This window comes from Frieseomelitta varia, unplaced genomic scaffold (assembly GCF_011392965.1).
Source record: "Frieseomelitta varia isolate USP_RPSP 00005682 unplaced genomic scaffold, Fvar_1.2 scaffold_160, whole genome shotgun sequence".
NCBI lineage: Eukaryota > Metazoa > Arthropoda > Insecta > Hymenoptera > Apidae > Frieseomelitta > Frieseomelitta varia.
The window spans coordinates 111,636-126,588 of NW_025109306.1; the positions used below are offsets into that span (position 1 = coordinate 111,636).

The 14,953-nt window shown below is 33.7% G+C and overlaps 1 protein-coding gene across 2 annotated transcripts; it reads right to left on the reverse strand.

The window, feature by feature from the left end:
* Positions 1-5,865: 5,865 nt before the first annotated feature.
* Positions 5,866-8,805, reverse strand: LOC122537100 (corepressor interacting with RBPJ 1-like). Of its 2 annotated transcripts, none has more exons than XM_043670051.1 (3): positions 8,670-8,805; positions 7,053-7,378; positions 5,866-6,341 (listed from the first exon to the last, which is right to left on the reverse strand). In XM_043670051.1, exons 1-3 carry the CDS (start codon positions 8,672-8,674, stop codon positions 6,175-6,177), a joined length of 498 nt encoding a protein of 165 aa, XP_043525986.1. In that variant the 5' UTR covers positions 8,675-8,805; the 3' UTR covers positions 5,866-6,174. The 2 variants fall into 2 exon arrangements, with proteins under 2 accessions (XP_043525986.1, XP_043525995.1); XM_043670060.1 differs by having other exon boundaries at positions 5,866-6,323; positions 8,670-8,782.
* Positions 8,806-14,953: the final 6,148 nt, after the last annotated feature.

Sequence of the window (14,953 nt, forward strand, 5' to 3'; positions counted from 1 at the left end):
TTCCACACCGGCCCCTTTCCCAAGTTTCCAAGATAATACAGACAATTGGTTCGTTTCGAGTATTTCCACATTAATATATATATAACTCTTTACTTTATTTGACAATATGCATTTAAAGAAATATAGCGTACTATATCAGTAAATGACTCTACGTCAAAGTGTAGTTTAAACGTTGCGGTGTCGCATAGAAAGATTTGCAATGGAAACGTAATGCAATCTCTTTCGCACAAGTGAATAATTTGCTTTTAATTTGATTTTTACTGTGCGACAGGAAGAATAGTGAAAACAAAGGTCTAGAAGCCTTGAAAAATGAAAAAATTCAATGAATTATTATGCATAATGACCCTATTTTGAATATTTATCGTGAAAAACTATTATAAATGGAATCTTTTCGAATCTTCATTAGTATCGCGATAAAAATAATGCATATCAATTCTCCATACGTAAGATTTAGAAAAGTCAAATGTTTGATTAACAATTTTACTTTATTTAATCATTAATACGTAAAAGTCTAGGAAAATAATCGAAATTAATAATTCGAAATTAACATACTAATAATGTAATATAATTGACATAAAATTAATAATAATAATAATTTTAAAATTAATCTAATAACTCGTCGATCGACGCTAGAATATCTGTCGAATATTATTGCTCCATTATTGGACACGTGGACAACGTTATTGATGAAGGAGAGAGGAAAAAATTTACAGGAAAAAAAAGGAAAAAAGAAAATTGTACGTAAACCGGGAGAAAGTGTGGGTGTTTGAAGGGGCAGTGGAGTAGTTCAGGTCTGCTCTATTCGACTCAACTCTGTCTGCGTTGCCGCTTACGTAACAGTCTCGCGTCCCGTACACGTGCTCGCCACCACGTGGACATCGGTCACGTTACGCTGGCCGATATCTCTGAAAATGGAATTATTCTTACGTAGTCGCGTAACCTCGTAACGACAAAACCTGTCGTGACAAAAACCCCGTGGATGCCACAATGACCGACACGTGAACATCGCTTTTGGATCGCTATGCTCATCTCCATGGTGTGAGGCTGGCCGGATTTTTATTTAGCGTTCTTTCCTTTTTCCCTTTAATATTCTCTATTATTGTCCTCTCTATTACGTTCTAGCCGTGATCTAACGTGCTGTCACGCTCACGTAGTTACCGAGAGGCTAGAATTCGAGTGGACCTTGTAATACCAGACAGATAGTAAATCAGATTTATGAGAAATTTAAATACACATACCGCGCAGTGAAATATAATATAGTGTTTGTTACAATATTTAGCACTGCAAACGAATCCAGCATTGAACGTCTATCTATTTCTATCATATTTTTCAACCGATATTTCGAGAAAAGTTTCACTTGCTAGAAAATTACAAATTACCTAAACTCGTTATTATTTTACTGACACTTTCCCCGTTTTCTTCCTCTCATTTCTCAATTATAGAGCAACGCGAGTTACAACTGGAAATGATATCGCCCCAGGAGGGGGAGCGAGTATGTCGAAACAGGATCGCGTCGAGAGAAATGCTCGATTGCGTTCACGACAAGCGGAGCAAAGAACGATATATCACATACGGCGTAGCTAAGACGATAATTATGTGCTGGAAGCGTTGCCATTATCTAACCATAACTACTCCCACCTAGATTCCGTGCACAATGCGTCTGGACGGGGACCTTTAACAGAGTTATCGTTGCCTAACGCAACAGCTGCCCCGACAGTGTTGTAACCCGGTGCAACGAGCTGAATTCTCGTTAACGGTAAATTACAAAACAACAAGTTACTCAGCTCTGATGACGTTCGAGATTTAGGATTAATTCGCTTGTGCCCGATGCATCCTAACGGGCTGGAGATCGTTCAATTTATAACGATGAACGAAAGATGCTTTTAAACATGGTTACGTGCTTGTTCGTGTGTATAGAATGTAAGCAAATATAATAATATTTGACTCTCGTTCGTCCCTCGTGTTAATTTTTTCTTATAATTAAATATCGTACTATGCCTAGGCATTTCTAATATATAAGATATATAATGTGCAACATTTCGCGTCAGTAGTATGAACGAGGAGGAAGTGAATAAGTCGAAAATGAAGAATAAAATTTTTTTTGCAAGATGCTCTGTTTTGTTTTTTTTTCTTTTTTTTCTTTGAGGAAATCGAATTTATCATCAAATATATTTGAATTTGGCCTTTCAATTGTCTCCCCACAACCAGCGACCTTTGATTCGAGTTCAAATGATTGAATTCATCAGACAAGAGATAATTTGAACTGGGAATGTCGATGAAAATGGAGCTGATGTATGTAAGTTTCATTCATTTCATAGTTTATGAATACTCATAAATAAATCACTCGCAAGCTCATAAATAAACAAATTACACGCTCTGCTCTAAATTAAAAATAAACTAACATTAAATGTTCCATGCAAATCGAATTCTAATGTTATGCTTGCGCGTTACTTTCATTCACTAGCGCGCCACTTCTATCGCTCGCGTAACAAGGTTGTTTTAATCCATAAATAATTAAAAATCCAACAATGCGTGGTAATACAGCTTGTTAACTCATTAACGAGCGCATTTTCCGTTCCATCTTTCTGTTTCCGTCTTCCGTTATCGTTATATCGCCAACAGATATAAATTATACAGATATTTATCAACGCAACTGTTTATCGTCTACAAATATTTACATAAATTCAACCATTCGATGGAAACAATGACGTATACACATCGCAGGCGTATGCATTATTTCCCGTAGATATTTATACATAATTTATGGGAGCTGATCGCACGTGTTCGACTATGTAAGTAGAATCTTCTACATCTCTATAGCCTACATCCCATTATCCGAACATTCTACTGTTTGCTGTCCAAACAGAATATTCACTAACGATGGATGTGAATATATCAAACTATTTTATATGTATTATTATAAATAATTATAATTATAATTAATATAATTAGTGTATTATTATAAATAATTATAATTGTAATTAATATAATTAATGTATTATTATAAATAATTATAATTGTAATTAATATAATTAATGTATTATTATAAATAATTATAATTATAATTATAATATATTATGTATATGTAATATATGTATTATAATGTATTATGTGATATATGTATATATGTATGTATACATATGTATATATGTAATTATAATTATAATTATTTATAATTAAATCAAACTATTTTATATGTATTATTATAAATAATTGAACTATTCTTATATCAAACTATTTTATATGTATTATTATAAATAATTATAATAATTATAATTATTTATAATTATTTATAATTGCGAAAAGAACTGACTAAAATATAAGATCAACTTTATTAAAAAAACAATGTATTACGAATTTATCTGTATCATTTAGATGTACCATTTGCAAATAAATGAGCAGAACAATTTTCAGTGCGAACCACTATATTTACGAACGCAGAAAGGAAAAGAAACATAAAAGAATATATTGTTTCGTGATTTCTCGCTGGGTGCAACGGGTAATGCGAACGCGGTATATATCCAGTAAAGTGGCGAGAAGCTATTATGTCACGACTCGTAGTTGCAGTGGCAAGGTAGAGGCAGGCCGTGAACCTAAGTGCAGCCGGCACGTTGCATGGTCGCACGTGACTGGTTCTGCGAGCGTAGTTCATTCTACTTACGTTCCGTCCCTCGTCGCGCACGATTGTTATTTCATACCACCGTTTCATCCCATTGATTTTTTCGCGGCTTAGAAACAATTGCTAAAACGCTAACTCCCGTTTAAATATGGATTCAAGATGACTAAACCTGAATTTCCTGTATGCAGAAGAAGAAAAAGAATACACAAGAACGTTTCGCAATAATTAACGTTAATGTAAACAATTTCTCAAAGTTACGAGTATCTTTTTTTGCGATTCGGTTTCATTCCAATATTTTACAAAGAAAAATTGATCGAATATGGTTGAACATGATCGGGATCGTAAGCAAAAATCTATCGTACATACGACGAAAACCTATTTATCGATGTTGCTTTAGGAAAGCTCATTCTAATAGGAAATTATTGATTTATAATCTAATATTGTGCTTGATTTAATAATAACTGTTTAAATTCTTTGGATTTTCAATTTTTTTATATCGAGTTGTTCCTTCTCAGATATACCTAAATTAATACTCAAAAATCTTCAATTGAAAATTCCTCTACCTACATGTACCTATTATAATTGCGATTGTTTGTACTTTAAAATTCATCGCAAAGGCATCGAATTAATTTCTGCAAATTTTTTTTTTTTACCTTTTCTACATAATTTGTTTTAATATTGAAACACACAAATAGAAACTGATACGGTCTCACTCCGCACAACCGCAACCAAATCTCGCGTATTAATTAGCACAACAGACAAGTAAACAAGTACGTAAAATGTACGTACATACATATTTCATAAGGCGCGTCTACGATAATTAAATAATCTTATTTAAATATCAATGAATTGTCCATCAAGCTGGATCAGTATCTCGCCACCGGCCAAGTCGAATTCCGCTCGTCTCCTCTTCCTCTCGCAATAACATCGAGCGCGACGATTAAACGTTCGGCACGGCTGAATACGAAGCAGGAAAAGTTGGGGCTAACTGCTTGATCCCATCCGAGGGAACCGCAAAGTCTTCGACCCTTAAATCCAATTATTAACAGCCCACCCTCCAGTTTCGAGCGTGATAAATAATCGCGTGCCGCGCCCTCGTGAGATTAAACGCCGTCAGAATCTGTTTCGTATTTGTTTTGTAGCACGGGACACGGTTTCTATCCGGGTGTATACACGAAACGCCGAGCTTTTAACGTTCGAGTTCGTTTCAATTTCACGCGATGGATCCCCGTTCCGCTCCGTTGTTTCGCAATGGAAGCTTCCTTCGTCCATCGAGAGTCTCTCGGGGTTAATAACGGAAGATCGAAAAAGGGAAAGAAATTCGAACGAACGTCGTCAGAGAGAATGTGTTTCACTTTCTTTTTCTTTCTTTTTTTTTTTTTCTTTTTGGCGTTTGTTTAATAGATATTTATATTCTCCTGTCTTTGGACAATACCAAAGAAAAAGCAATAGTAGAAGACAGTAGAAAGCTCTTTTTATTTTTCACACTGTTGTACCTGTTATTTTTTGCTTTACTTCGAACATTCTACTTTTACTTTTACTTATAGTTCCTACAAATAGATGAGCAAAAGGCAAATTAGATTCATAAGACGTAGAGGATAACGATTAGTTATAAGAGTAGAAAATAAGAAAAATGCAGACCCATTGTAAACCGGAAGCCATCATAAGCCGTCTAGGCAAGGATTATATATATATAAATAAAATAAATAATAATATTCTCCTGTCTTTAAAAAATAAGATTGTCTCTCCTTTCGTTAAAGATCCGAAAAGAAAGACCCGTTTTAAAATCTGCGCAAATTTCCTGACCTCTTGAAGATTGCAATGGAAACGCGATCTTGCCATTATTTAATTTAACAATTTATGCTTATCTCTTTTCGAGGATTGACAAAGAAAGAAATAATTTCCACTAAGTTTCCCTCAACTTTCAATGCTCGCGGTTCACCAGTTCACCCCTAATTGCAGGAAAGAGCGCCGTTGGTCGCGTGGCACACGTGCACGCAATTAGTCTAACATCAGGCAGATATATCATTCAAACTGGATGGAAACTTATGGGAGAAGCTAAGCTGAGCTTCAAATTTATTGTTACGCAATATCTCGTAATATTTCTATTGAAATATATCTGAAATTATCTCCGTTTTGTGACCTTTAATTAAATTTCTACATTCACAAAAGAATAAAACACTTCACATTCTATTTCGGGTTATTGCTAAAAATTAATACACATAAAAATGATTTTCGTCAGTATTTTTTATTGTTCTTACGACTTGCAATACTCTATAATTCTCTCTTTGAAAGAAATATACTTTTACACCTTCATCTTATCAACCTTAGTCTGTTACATTCGTAAAATATCAATTCGTAAAACAACAAAACACAAACACAAATCTTATGTTCACTAATATGCATAAAAATCTCGCGTAAAATCTCGGAGAACAATTGGGTTAATAAATAAATTATTTTGTAGATTTATTATCAAGAAATGGTAAAATATGGAATAACGAAAGGAATGACGGATTCATGGATAGCGAAACGAACGAATGAAATGACGATTCGAATTACGCTCTGGTTTTTTGCTTTCGCGATTTCTTTGAATGTTTGTTCGATTGTTTATTCGACGCACAACTACAGTATTCTCCACTGCTGCTGTACGAATCCTCCTCACTACAATCAGAGTCCGAACACGTGCTCGATGTTGATGAATATTTTACATTTGACGAATATTCTAAAACAATCACAATTTTCCTATCAATCTTAAAGAAAAGTGAGCTAAAAATATAAAATTTTCTATTATCTTTCCTGTCGAAAATTTTCTATAAAGATACAGATTACCTCTGCGAATTTATTTATTTATTTCACAATTTCTAAATTTATTTCCTCCGAAATAGAACATTATTCTAGTTAAACGAGAGTTTAACTTGTTCTACTCAAAAAAAAGTAAAAATTGTGGCAAAATTTTATAATTCTAGTTTACATGTATATATAATTCTATTTTCATGAAAATATTTATACTTTCTAAAGGGATAAACTTGGAAAAATAAACTACTTTTCTTAAAAACTTAACAAATTGTTAATAAAATAAAACAAATATATAAAAATCACGATTTATTCTCCTATTTTTTATTCTATTCTGTATTCTATTATATTATTCTTCTCTTTTCTTTTTATTTTTTACTCTGTATTCTACCTCTGTATTTTCTATGTTTATCCTACTTTCCTTAAGTAATAATAATTCGAAAAATACTGCCTAAAAACATCTGATTCTCCAGAATTCCTAATAATCAAACACAAGGTGCAACAAAGTCAAAATTTACGTTACAAACTTAACTAAAGAAATAGGAAAGAAATGATTCAAATGTCCAAAGTTTGACAAGTAACCTTTATCTATAAAAACTGGCAGTTTCGTTCGATTCCTGTTCGATAATTGAAATCTCACCTTTGCGACGTTCAGAAGTTTCTTTCTTCACAGGCTTGCGATCGAATGACGATTTAGCGGATCGTTTATCATGTTTCTTTGATCTTCCTTTATCAGCTCGTCTTTTCGATACCTTCTGATCATTCCAATCACATTTCTTTGGATGGCAGCAGTGATTTTTGCAAATGCAACAAAAGAAATTGCAGGTTTCTGACGATGAGTTAGAGTCGAAACTGGAGGTCGAGGTTACTGTGCTATCAGAATAATCATCATCACTCTCACAACAACAAGCACTTGATCTCGACTTCCTCGCATTTTTCTTCGTGAAACTTGATTTCCTGCAACAACTATTTTACAACTTATCGCCTTTTATCGCTTGATTTATGGCACCGTTAAATTATTAACATTACATAGACTCTTCTCCTTTATTCCCTGAGCGAAATTCTACTCACGAATGTCCCTGCAGATAAATTTCTATTCTTTCCAGGAAACCTTTCAGAAATTCGATTCAAACATAACAGAAATTTCATTGAGTAAGAGAAGAAGATTTTTAAAAGAACTGCTGTATTAAATAACATAATATATATTATTTAATATGTTACATATTACACTACTCAAGTATAATTCGTACTATATGACAACAATTTCAGATATCTAATTTTATCTCACGTTTTATATTTTCTCTGACAGATGGAATAAAATTAAATCAAACTGAGAATGTCCCATGATACTAATTGAAATTTGTCCACTTATCACACTAAATTAAAGAAGAACATTGTCCTCGTACTGTGCTGACCTTCATTATTTCACTTTAATTAAGAGCATGCTGTGTTCAATTATTTCGATAATTTAACAAGTATGTATATAAAAGATTTGATAGAAAAAAAATTTGCTTATTGAGTTGTGTGAATAGTTTTCAAAGTTTCTATATTTTGAACGTCACGTTAATGATAACTGTCATTCTTTACATAAACAGATTCTCTGTTGCTATCTTGTGGATAAAAAATTTGAAGGGCATAACATTTACTATTGAAAGATCTAATCAAAAATGTTTGTCAAATGTTTCAAACATTGAATATGAAAAATATATTTAAAAGTTATTCACGGACAAAGTTATCATACACTATTTTTAACATAAACATGTAAATATTTAAAAATTATTCGCGTGACAACAGAAAATGTATTAAATTTTAAATATCTAAAATAGAAGAAAATAATTTTATTTATAAAAATATTACAAATATTTTATGGATCTGTATTAATTTTAATTAAGATAATTAATTAATTTTAATATTAATTAAGAGTAGTTTCTAAAATATCGACAATGTTTCAATTCCCGTATCTACAGTATAATAAAACATGTTTTAATTGTTATTATTATAATAAAAACACGTAAATTCGTGATTTCTTTTGTTCTGACTTTTTCGTTCTCGAGTAAACGAATGTATTTTTTTCCGAATAACTAACTAATAAATGAATTAGTGTATGTAACTGAGTGAGTATAAGCTGCTTATTAGATGTATTTAAAAAACTTTAACAAACTCCGATCTTATTTATTAAATAATATATTTATTCTAAAACAATTATAAAACGAAAAGAATAAGAATGTTAAATGTTTAATTATTTAATATTTCTCACCTCATTTTATTTCTACTGCAGTTATACCACCAGTATTGATAAATTCAACGTTGTTCAATGCTGTTATATTTAGTATTATTGTCCAGCAGATAATACTAATATTATTATAATATTAATATATCGATGTTAATTAGATATTAATAAATATTAAACGACGACGCTACTTCTATCCGTTCCGATACCCGAATGATTTCCGTTGCGAACTGTTTTGATTCTTGTATAATTCACAATACACGCTCTCACCTTCCTGAAGTCCCTCGTATTTCTCCTATTACGTTTAATTTAACAGCACTGTGTTCAAATTTCGAATAGAGCTCCTCCGAATTAATAAGAAGACAATTAATATAATATTATATATATAATATATATATATTAGAAATTTATTAATTAACGTAGTAATTGAATATTAATATTTTGACTAATGGAATTTTCGGATAATAGCAATATGCTTCATATTGAAGCATTTAATTTCCCTATTGGAGATTAAAAATAAGTTTCATTTCGTTCAGTTCGTTAATCATCATTTCATCGAACTCTGAGTGAAAAAAATCCAAGATATTCTACGCATTTTTCGTCATTTATCCCTGATGCATCGCAACCTGTTTCAACGAGCACAGGCAGCCTAAAAACAATTAAACTCTCTGCTCCTGGCGATCGAACCGAGATATCGCGAGATAATGGAAGATCGATGAAAAACTCGCGATTGTTTGGCAAACGTGCTCGTGACTCGTTATGCAACTCCGAACGTTGACGCAACTCCGGATTGGATCGCGCGTTGCACTCGATCTCTGGGAAATCTTGAATTACACGCTTTTTTTATGTGTACTCGAAATGGCGATCGCTCTACCTCGTTAATTTTTCTCTGTTTCCACCGATAACCGGCACGGCCTTGCTTCACCGTTTCATAACTTACAATTAGAAAACATAATTTGAGACAGAGTTGTGATCAGACAGCCACTTTGCATATTACGAGCAGGGTTAGGTGAAAAATTTCGTAACGATTGAATATCTGCTGACTGAATCGTTAATCGCAGGCAACGATTGAATTTACTTTGGATTGGGATTGTCAGTTTAGATTGGGATTAGAGTTCTAATCTCTTGAGTCGTTTAATATTCAAGCTAAGGTGGCGAAGGAAAATTGTAGAGATGTCGGTCTAATGAAGGAGACTTTAATCTTCAAAATGGTAACCGTGAAAAAATGTTTTCAAGGATATTTGGACTATAAAAACATTTTTGAAGGAAAAACAGTGAGTTAGTGAACTAAAGATTTTTCGCCTCCAAATGAATTGTTACGTAATTTCTTTTTTTTTTTTTTAATGAAGTTAAATTTTTTACAAAGTTAATAGCTTAAAATATCCACAATTTTTCATCGTGGAGAAAGGTAAATAGAACACAAAGAAAGAAATAAATAGTACAACTTAAAATCCACGGTAATATTCATAATGAAACCCTGCTAGATTCCCTAAATAGTGATAGATAAAAACAAACAAGACGTAAAGGTTTATATAATCACATTACGAACGAATCATATAAGTAGGAAACAAAATTGAGGTATTGCACTATAGTTCAATAGCTGAGGGGTGACTCGACCTCTTTAAGACACGTAAACGAGGGTGTTGGAAGAGGGGAATGATGTGACTCAGCCTCGACGATGACGTAAGAAAGTATGAAACTAAAGGTGAAACTGGGCGAATAACTTACAAACATGTATGTATCTATAAAAGCGTTACCCTATTTCGAACTTCACATAACCCGTTCTTTACTGAATTCATTACTGCATGAGAAATGAAAATTTCTTCCTTTTTATCAAGAGTGGTTAATAAATTTAGATTCCTTTTTATAGTAAATACTAGTAATCCTTAGTAGGATAACAACGATCATAATTATAACGCTTTCGTAGTCTAAATCAGCTTCCTAACGAGCAGACCAGATTCACGTAAGAGTATCTGTACCTTTGAGAATGAGTTCGATGTGAAAGGAAACCGATCCTTCTTCGTGTGACATTTTGCCTGCCGCTGCTTTCATTTACTATACTAACACGTTGCTTACCCTCGCTCCCATTTCCTAACCAAGTACACAAACATTAGGACATTCAAATCTAAAAGTTTGAAAAAAATCAATCTCTTTCTTCCCACGTAAGAAGATACATTCTAATTATTTTCTAATCATTGCCATTTCAATTTGTGATACATTCGTCACTCACAAACGACATGTTAATTTAACAGAAAATTCAATGGAAATTTATACTGAACTATTGTATGTATTGTTATATGTTTTATATATTCTTTTATAGTTGCAAAAAGAAACTTACTAAAGTATTTAGATCTTGCTGAAATAAACAGTGATGGAGCATACGAAAGTTCTGTTCTATGAACTTTTATGTGTTCCATTAAATATTGATTTTATTTAAAGTTACGCGTGTGCAAGATTACTGAGCGTGACAAGTGGATCTCCAGACGAAAGTTGAATTAATATTATCTGTTCTTTAAACTTTGAAAATTTTCAAGTCGACTAATTGGCTGATTATATTTTTCAGAGGCGATGGACTTAACGCAAGTGGTAATGAAAGCTGGAAGAGACAGATACAGAACTAACGATCAGTTCTAAACGTGAGAAATACCCTCGGGCGAAGCTCAGCATGACTCAACTGTATGATCATAGCAGAGGACTGAATTTCACGAGCCATATATATAGAAATAAATTTGCGATAAGCTCACAAAGCATAATTAGAAAATCTCAATCTGGAGAGACACGCCGAATCCTTTTTTAATGCAAAGAGAGAAGAGCAAAGCATCCCGAAATCCCATTTTGGAAACACTGGATGATTTAGATTTAGAATTTTCGTGTTTAATTTCCTTGTGACGCATCGCGAAAAACAATAAGAATTGTTCGACTGTAGACTCTAGTTATTATTTGCATTTTAATCACTATTTACCCTGGCCTTTCAAACGAAAAACATCACATCGACACGATGGATACACCAAAGTCTAAGAGAAGCTCGATGTCACCAAACGGAGAAACTCGTGAAGACTCGCCATGAGTCTTCTACCGAACGTGAACGTGTTTTTCCCCCGATGGAGAACAGTGAACGAACGCGTGTGGCAATGCACTCTGTCGCCGGCGAACAGGTACAATGGAATTAGCTGGGACAGATTAACAGGACAATGGAAATATCGGGTGTACGAGCCATTGTCGCATCGATCTTCAATCTGTCACGCGGCGTGGACGTCAAAACGCGGGACAAAGCGATCGCGTCTCTGCTGGTGACAGCCACGGTCGTATGAATGGACGACGCGTGCCATTATAATGGACATTCCAGGCCGACATTCCGGCGAAGTGTCTGGAACAAGTGGAGGCAACGTGGAGAGCGAGGACACTCTCGTTCGTAGAACTGTCTCCTCTTCCGTTCGATCCGTCTACTTCTTCCACCCTGATGTTGTAATAAATCGAATAACTGTGCGCAAGGGCAACGAATCGAGATCGATTTTGGATCGCGTGCGTCGAAGTTAGAAATTCCTGTTACATGCGTAGGTACGCGAGTGATCGAATGAAACTGCTAATTTTTATAAATGAAGATTTATTTGTTAGGTTTCCAATTTTTAGACGCTTCAACTACGGGCAACGTAGACAAAGGAAAATTTACGGGGAACGTTGAATAACGTCGTTAAGTGATTGCAATGTTTAGTTATCTGGTATCTACGTATATATATATATATATATATATATATATACGTTATTATATTATATTAATATTATATAATTTATAATATTATATTATATATATATATTACGTTTAAAAAAAAATATATTATATTATAAAAATATATATATATATTATAAATATATATTATATTATAAAATTATTTATATTATTATATTATAATAAAATAAATATTATATTATAAAAATATATATATATATTATAAAATGACGTTTAAAAAAAATATATATTACGTATATATATATTACGTTTAAAAAAACGCGTAGAAAATCTAAAATTAAATTAATTTATCGATATACTTTTTCTGCTACAGTGCTCCTCTAAAAGGACTCTTTAACGAGCGTGTTAGTAGCGTCAATAAACAGCGAACGTATGTTCAACTCCGACTTCAGCCAAGCTCAACAATCCTTTCATTTACATCTTCGTTTACGCACTAACAATCCGAGATTCATCGATATTCGGGGAAGTACAATTTCTCAAAAGCTACGAAGACGACGACGACTTTCGATTGAAAGACGTCGTCACAGAGTTCAATTAACGAGAGAAGCGTTTTTTCGTCTGGAAATTTTTCGACTCGCACCGAGCCGAATCCACGGATAGATTCCTGGTGAACGGAGTCCTTTGAGAACTGGTCGAGCATCAAAGGACTTTCTTATGCGTTTACGCGGAACTCGGTAATAGGAAGATGACGTTTAGATGAGACGGGCGGCGCGCAACAAGAAAGCACGAAGCTATCTTTATCTCGAGCGAGATGCACTCGCATCCGGTCATTCGTCTCGCTCTTTCTCTATCGTTTTCTATCCTCCCATCACCATGGGATCGAGTACCTCACAAATAATTTTGAATCTTTAGTCATTAGAATCGAACTCTAATACAATAGAACCTCTCGCGTTAATAAATAGAAGTAGTAATAAAGAGACAAAAGTGTTTGATTGATTGCAATTTCCGACTGATAGAATCAATCAATTTCCTGATATTAAATCGTACGTAGACGAAGCTGTTAATTTTGAAAAATTAATATTTCCTAGCAACAACTGAAAAATACAACAAGTTCAAAATGAAACAAGTTTATTTGCATTTGTGTTTGCATACATCTCGTGTGTTAACAGATTCGAGTAGACCTCGTCTGTGACCTCGATCTGTGATAGATCTACGTGTTTGCGCGATCGGTAATACGGTTCCTTCCGTGTATAAAAGTTCATTTTTGTACCATCTATCGGCGTATATGAGAATCTTTCAAGTTACAGTTCAATGGTAATACCACGAAGTCTGTGGATCTTATCTGTGACGAAATACAGGAATAGACCAAGCATTTTATCAGCACAGACAAGGTACATGAATTCATATACCTCGTCTGTAGTTTAAACAAGATGAGTCGAGAAACTACATCAAGTAGTGAATGCTAGAAATATTAAATTTTTGAAATCTATTACAGTGTTGTCAATTGTCAATACCGAAATGTAAAGTAACTAACCGAAATTATTCTACCATGTAGATCACATCTAACCATGTTTTACATAGTAGTACGGGATGCTGAAAAAGAAAACTTAACACAGTAACTAGAAGAGCTACTAACAAAGAAAATTTAAAACAATAGCCAGAAGAGCCATTGAAAAAAGAAATCGCGATGATATGTCGCAACATTAACTTTAAAATCAAATTCAATGAAAATTATTATCAACAATACAAAAGCTACTGTGCGAGAAAAGAAACTACTTTAAATATTATGAAAGTCTAAAATTAATTAAAAACAATGATTCTATAATATAATTTAAAACAATAGAAAGCAAGATGAATTTACATAGCAAACAACTATGAATAAAACAACTATGAAAATTAACAATCAAAATTGCAAAAAACAAAAACCGTCAATCAATTTCTCGCAACACTAATAAACAGGCGCGAAACTATCTCGCAACTCTAATTCAACCCGTAATCAATTTCTCGCAACACTAATAAGAAAAACTGCGATTTGCCCAAAACGATGATGAGGAAGAAAAAGAAAAATACAACTACAAATACTAAAGGAGCATAGTGACAAAGTAGTAACGAGAATGATCTCCCATTCTCTGGGACCATTTAAATGATCCAGAAGATGAGAAGCCATTTGTTGTGACCCTCTTCGTGGCAGTTTGCCGGGCCTCTTCTTTCTTCGAGCGCAATGCCCGCTGAAACTTACATCTAGCTCGAGTCTTTCTAATCCCAAACCAAAAACTAACTTGAAGCTGACTCCAATACACATGGACGACCATCGATCATAGTCATCGCTGTCCGTTCGCACGTGGGTGCTCGAGCAATACCTACATAAACGTTCGTTTCGGGACCTACTCGCGACCTATCCGCGACCACGACCGCGATACTAAATTCAAAAAATCGAAGAGTAAAACCAGAAACAAGTGGCATGCTCCACTTGTACCAATTTCACTGTCGATTTTTCAAATTAGATTTCCTGAAACAGGTTGGACACGCGAAAGGGAGACACGCGACCAGAGACCAGTGCCAACCTGCCCGGGCCTACCTACTTATAATTAAACACATTCACACCAGAAAGTATGCTACCTAT

Bases quoted from the DNA above. Each gene is read 5' to 3' on its own strand.
- LOC122537100 (XM_043670051.1), bottom strand. The intron at 6,342-7,052 runs GTGAGATTTCAA...TGATTGTTTTAG, and splicing joins AACTTCTGAACGTCGCAAAG to AATATTCGTCAAATGTAAAA.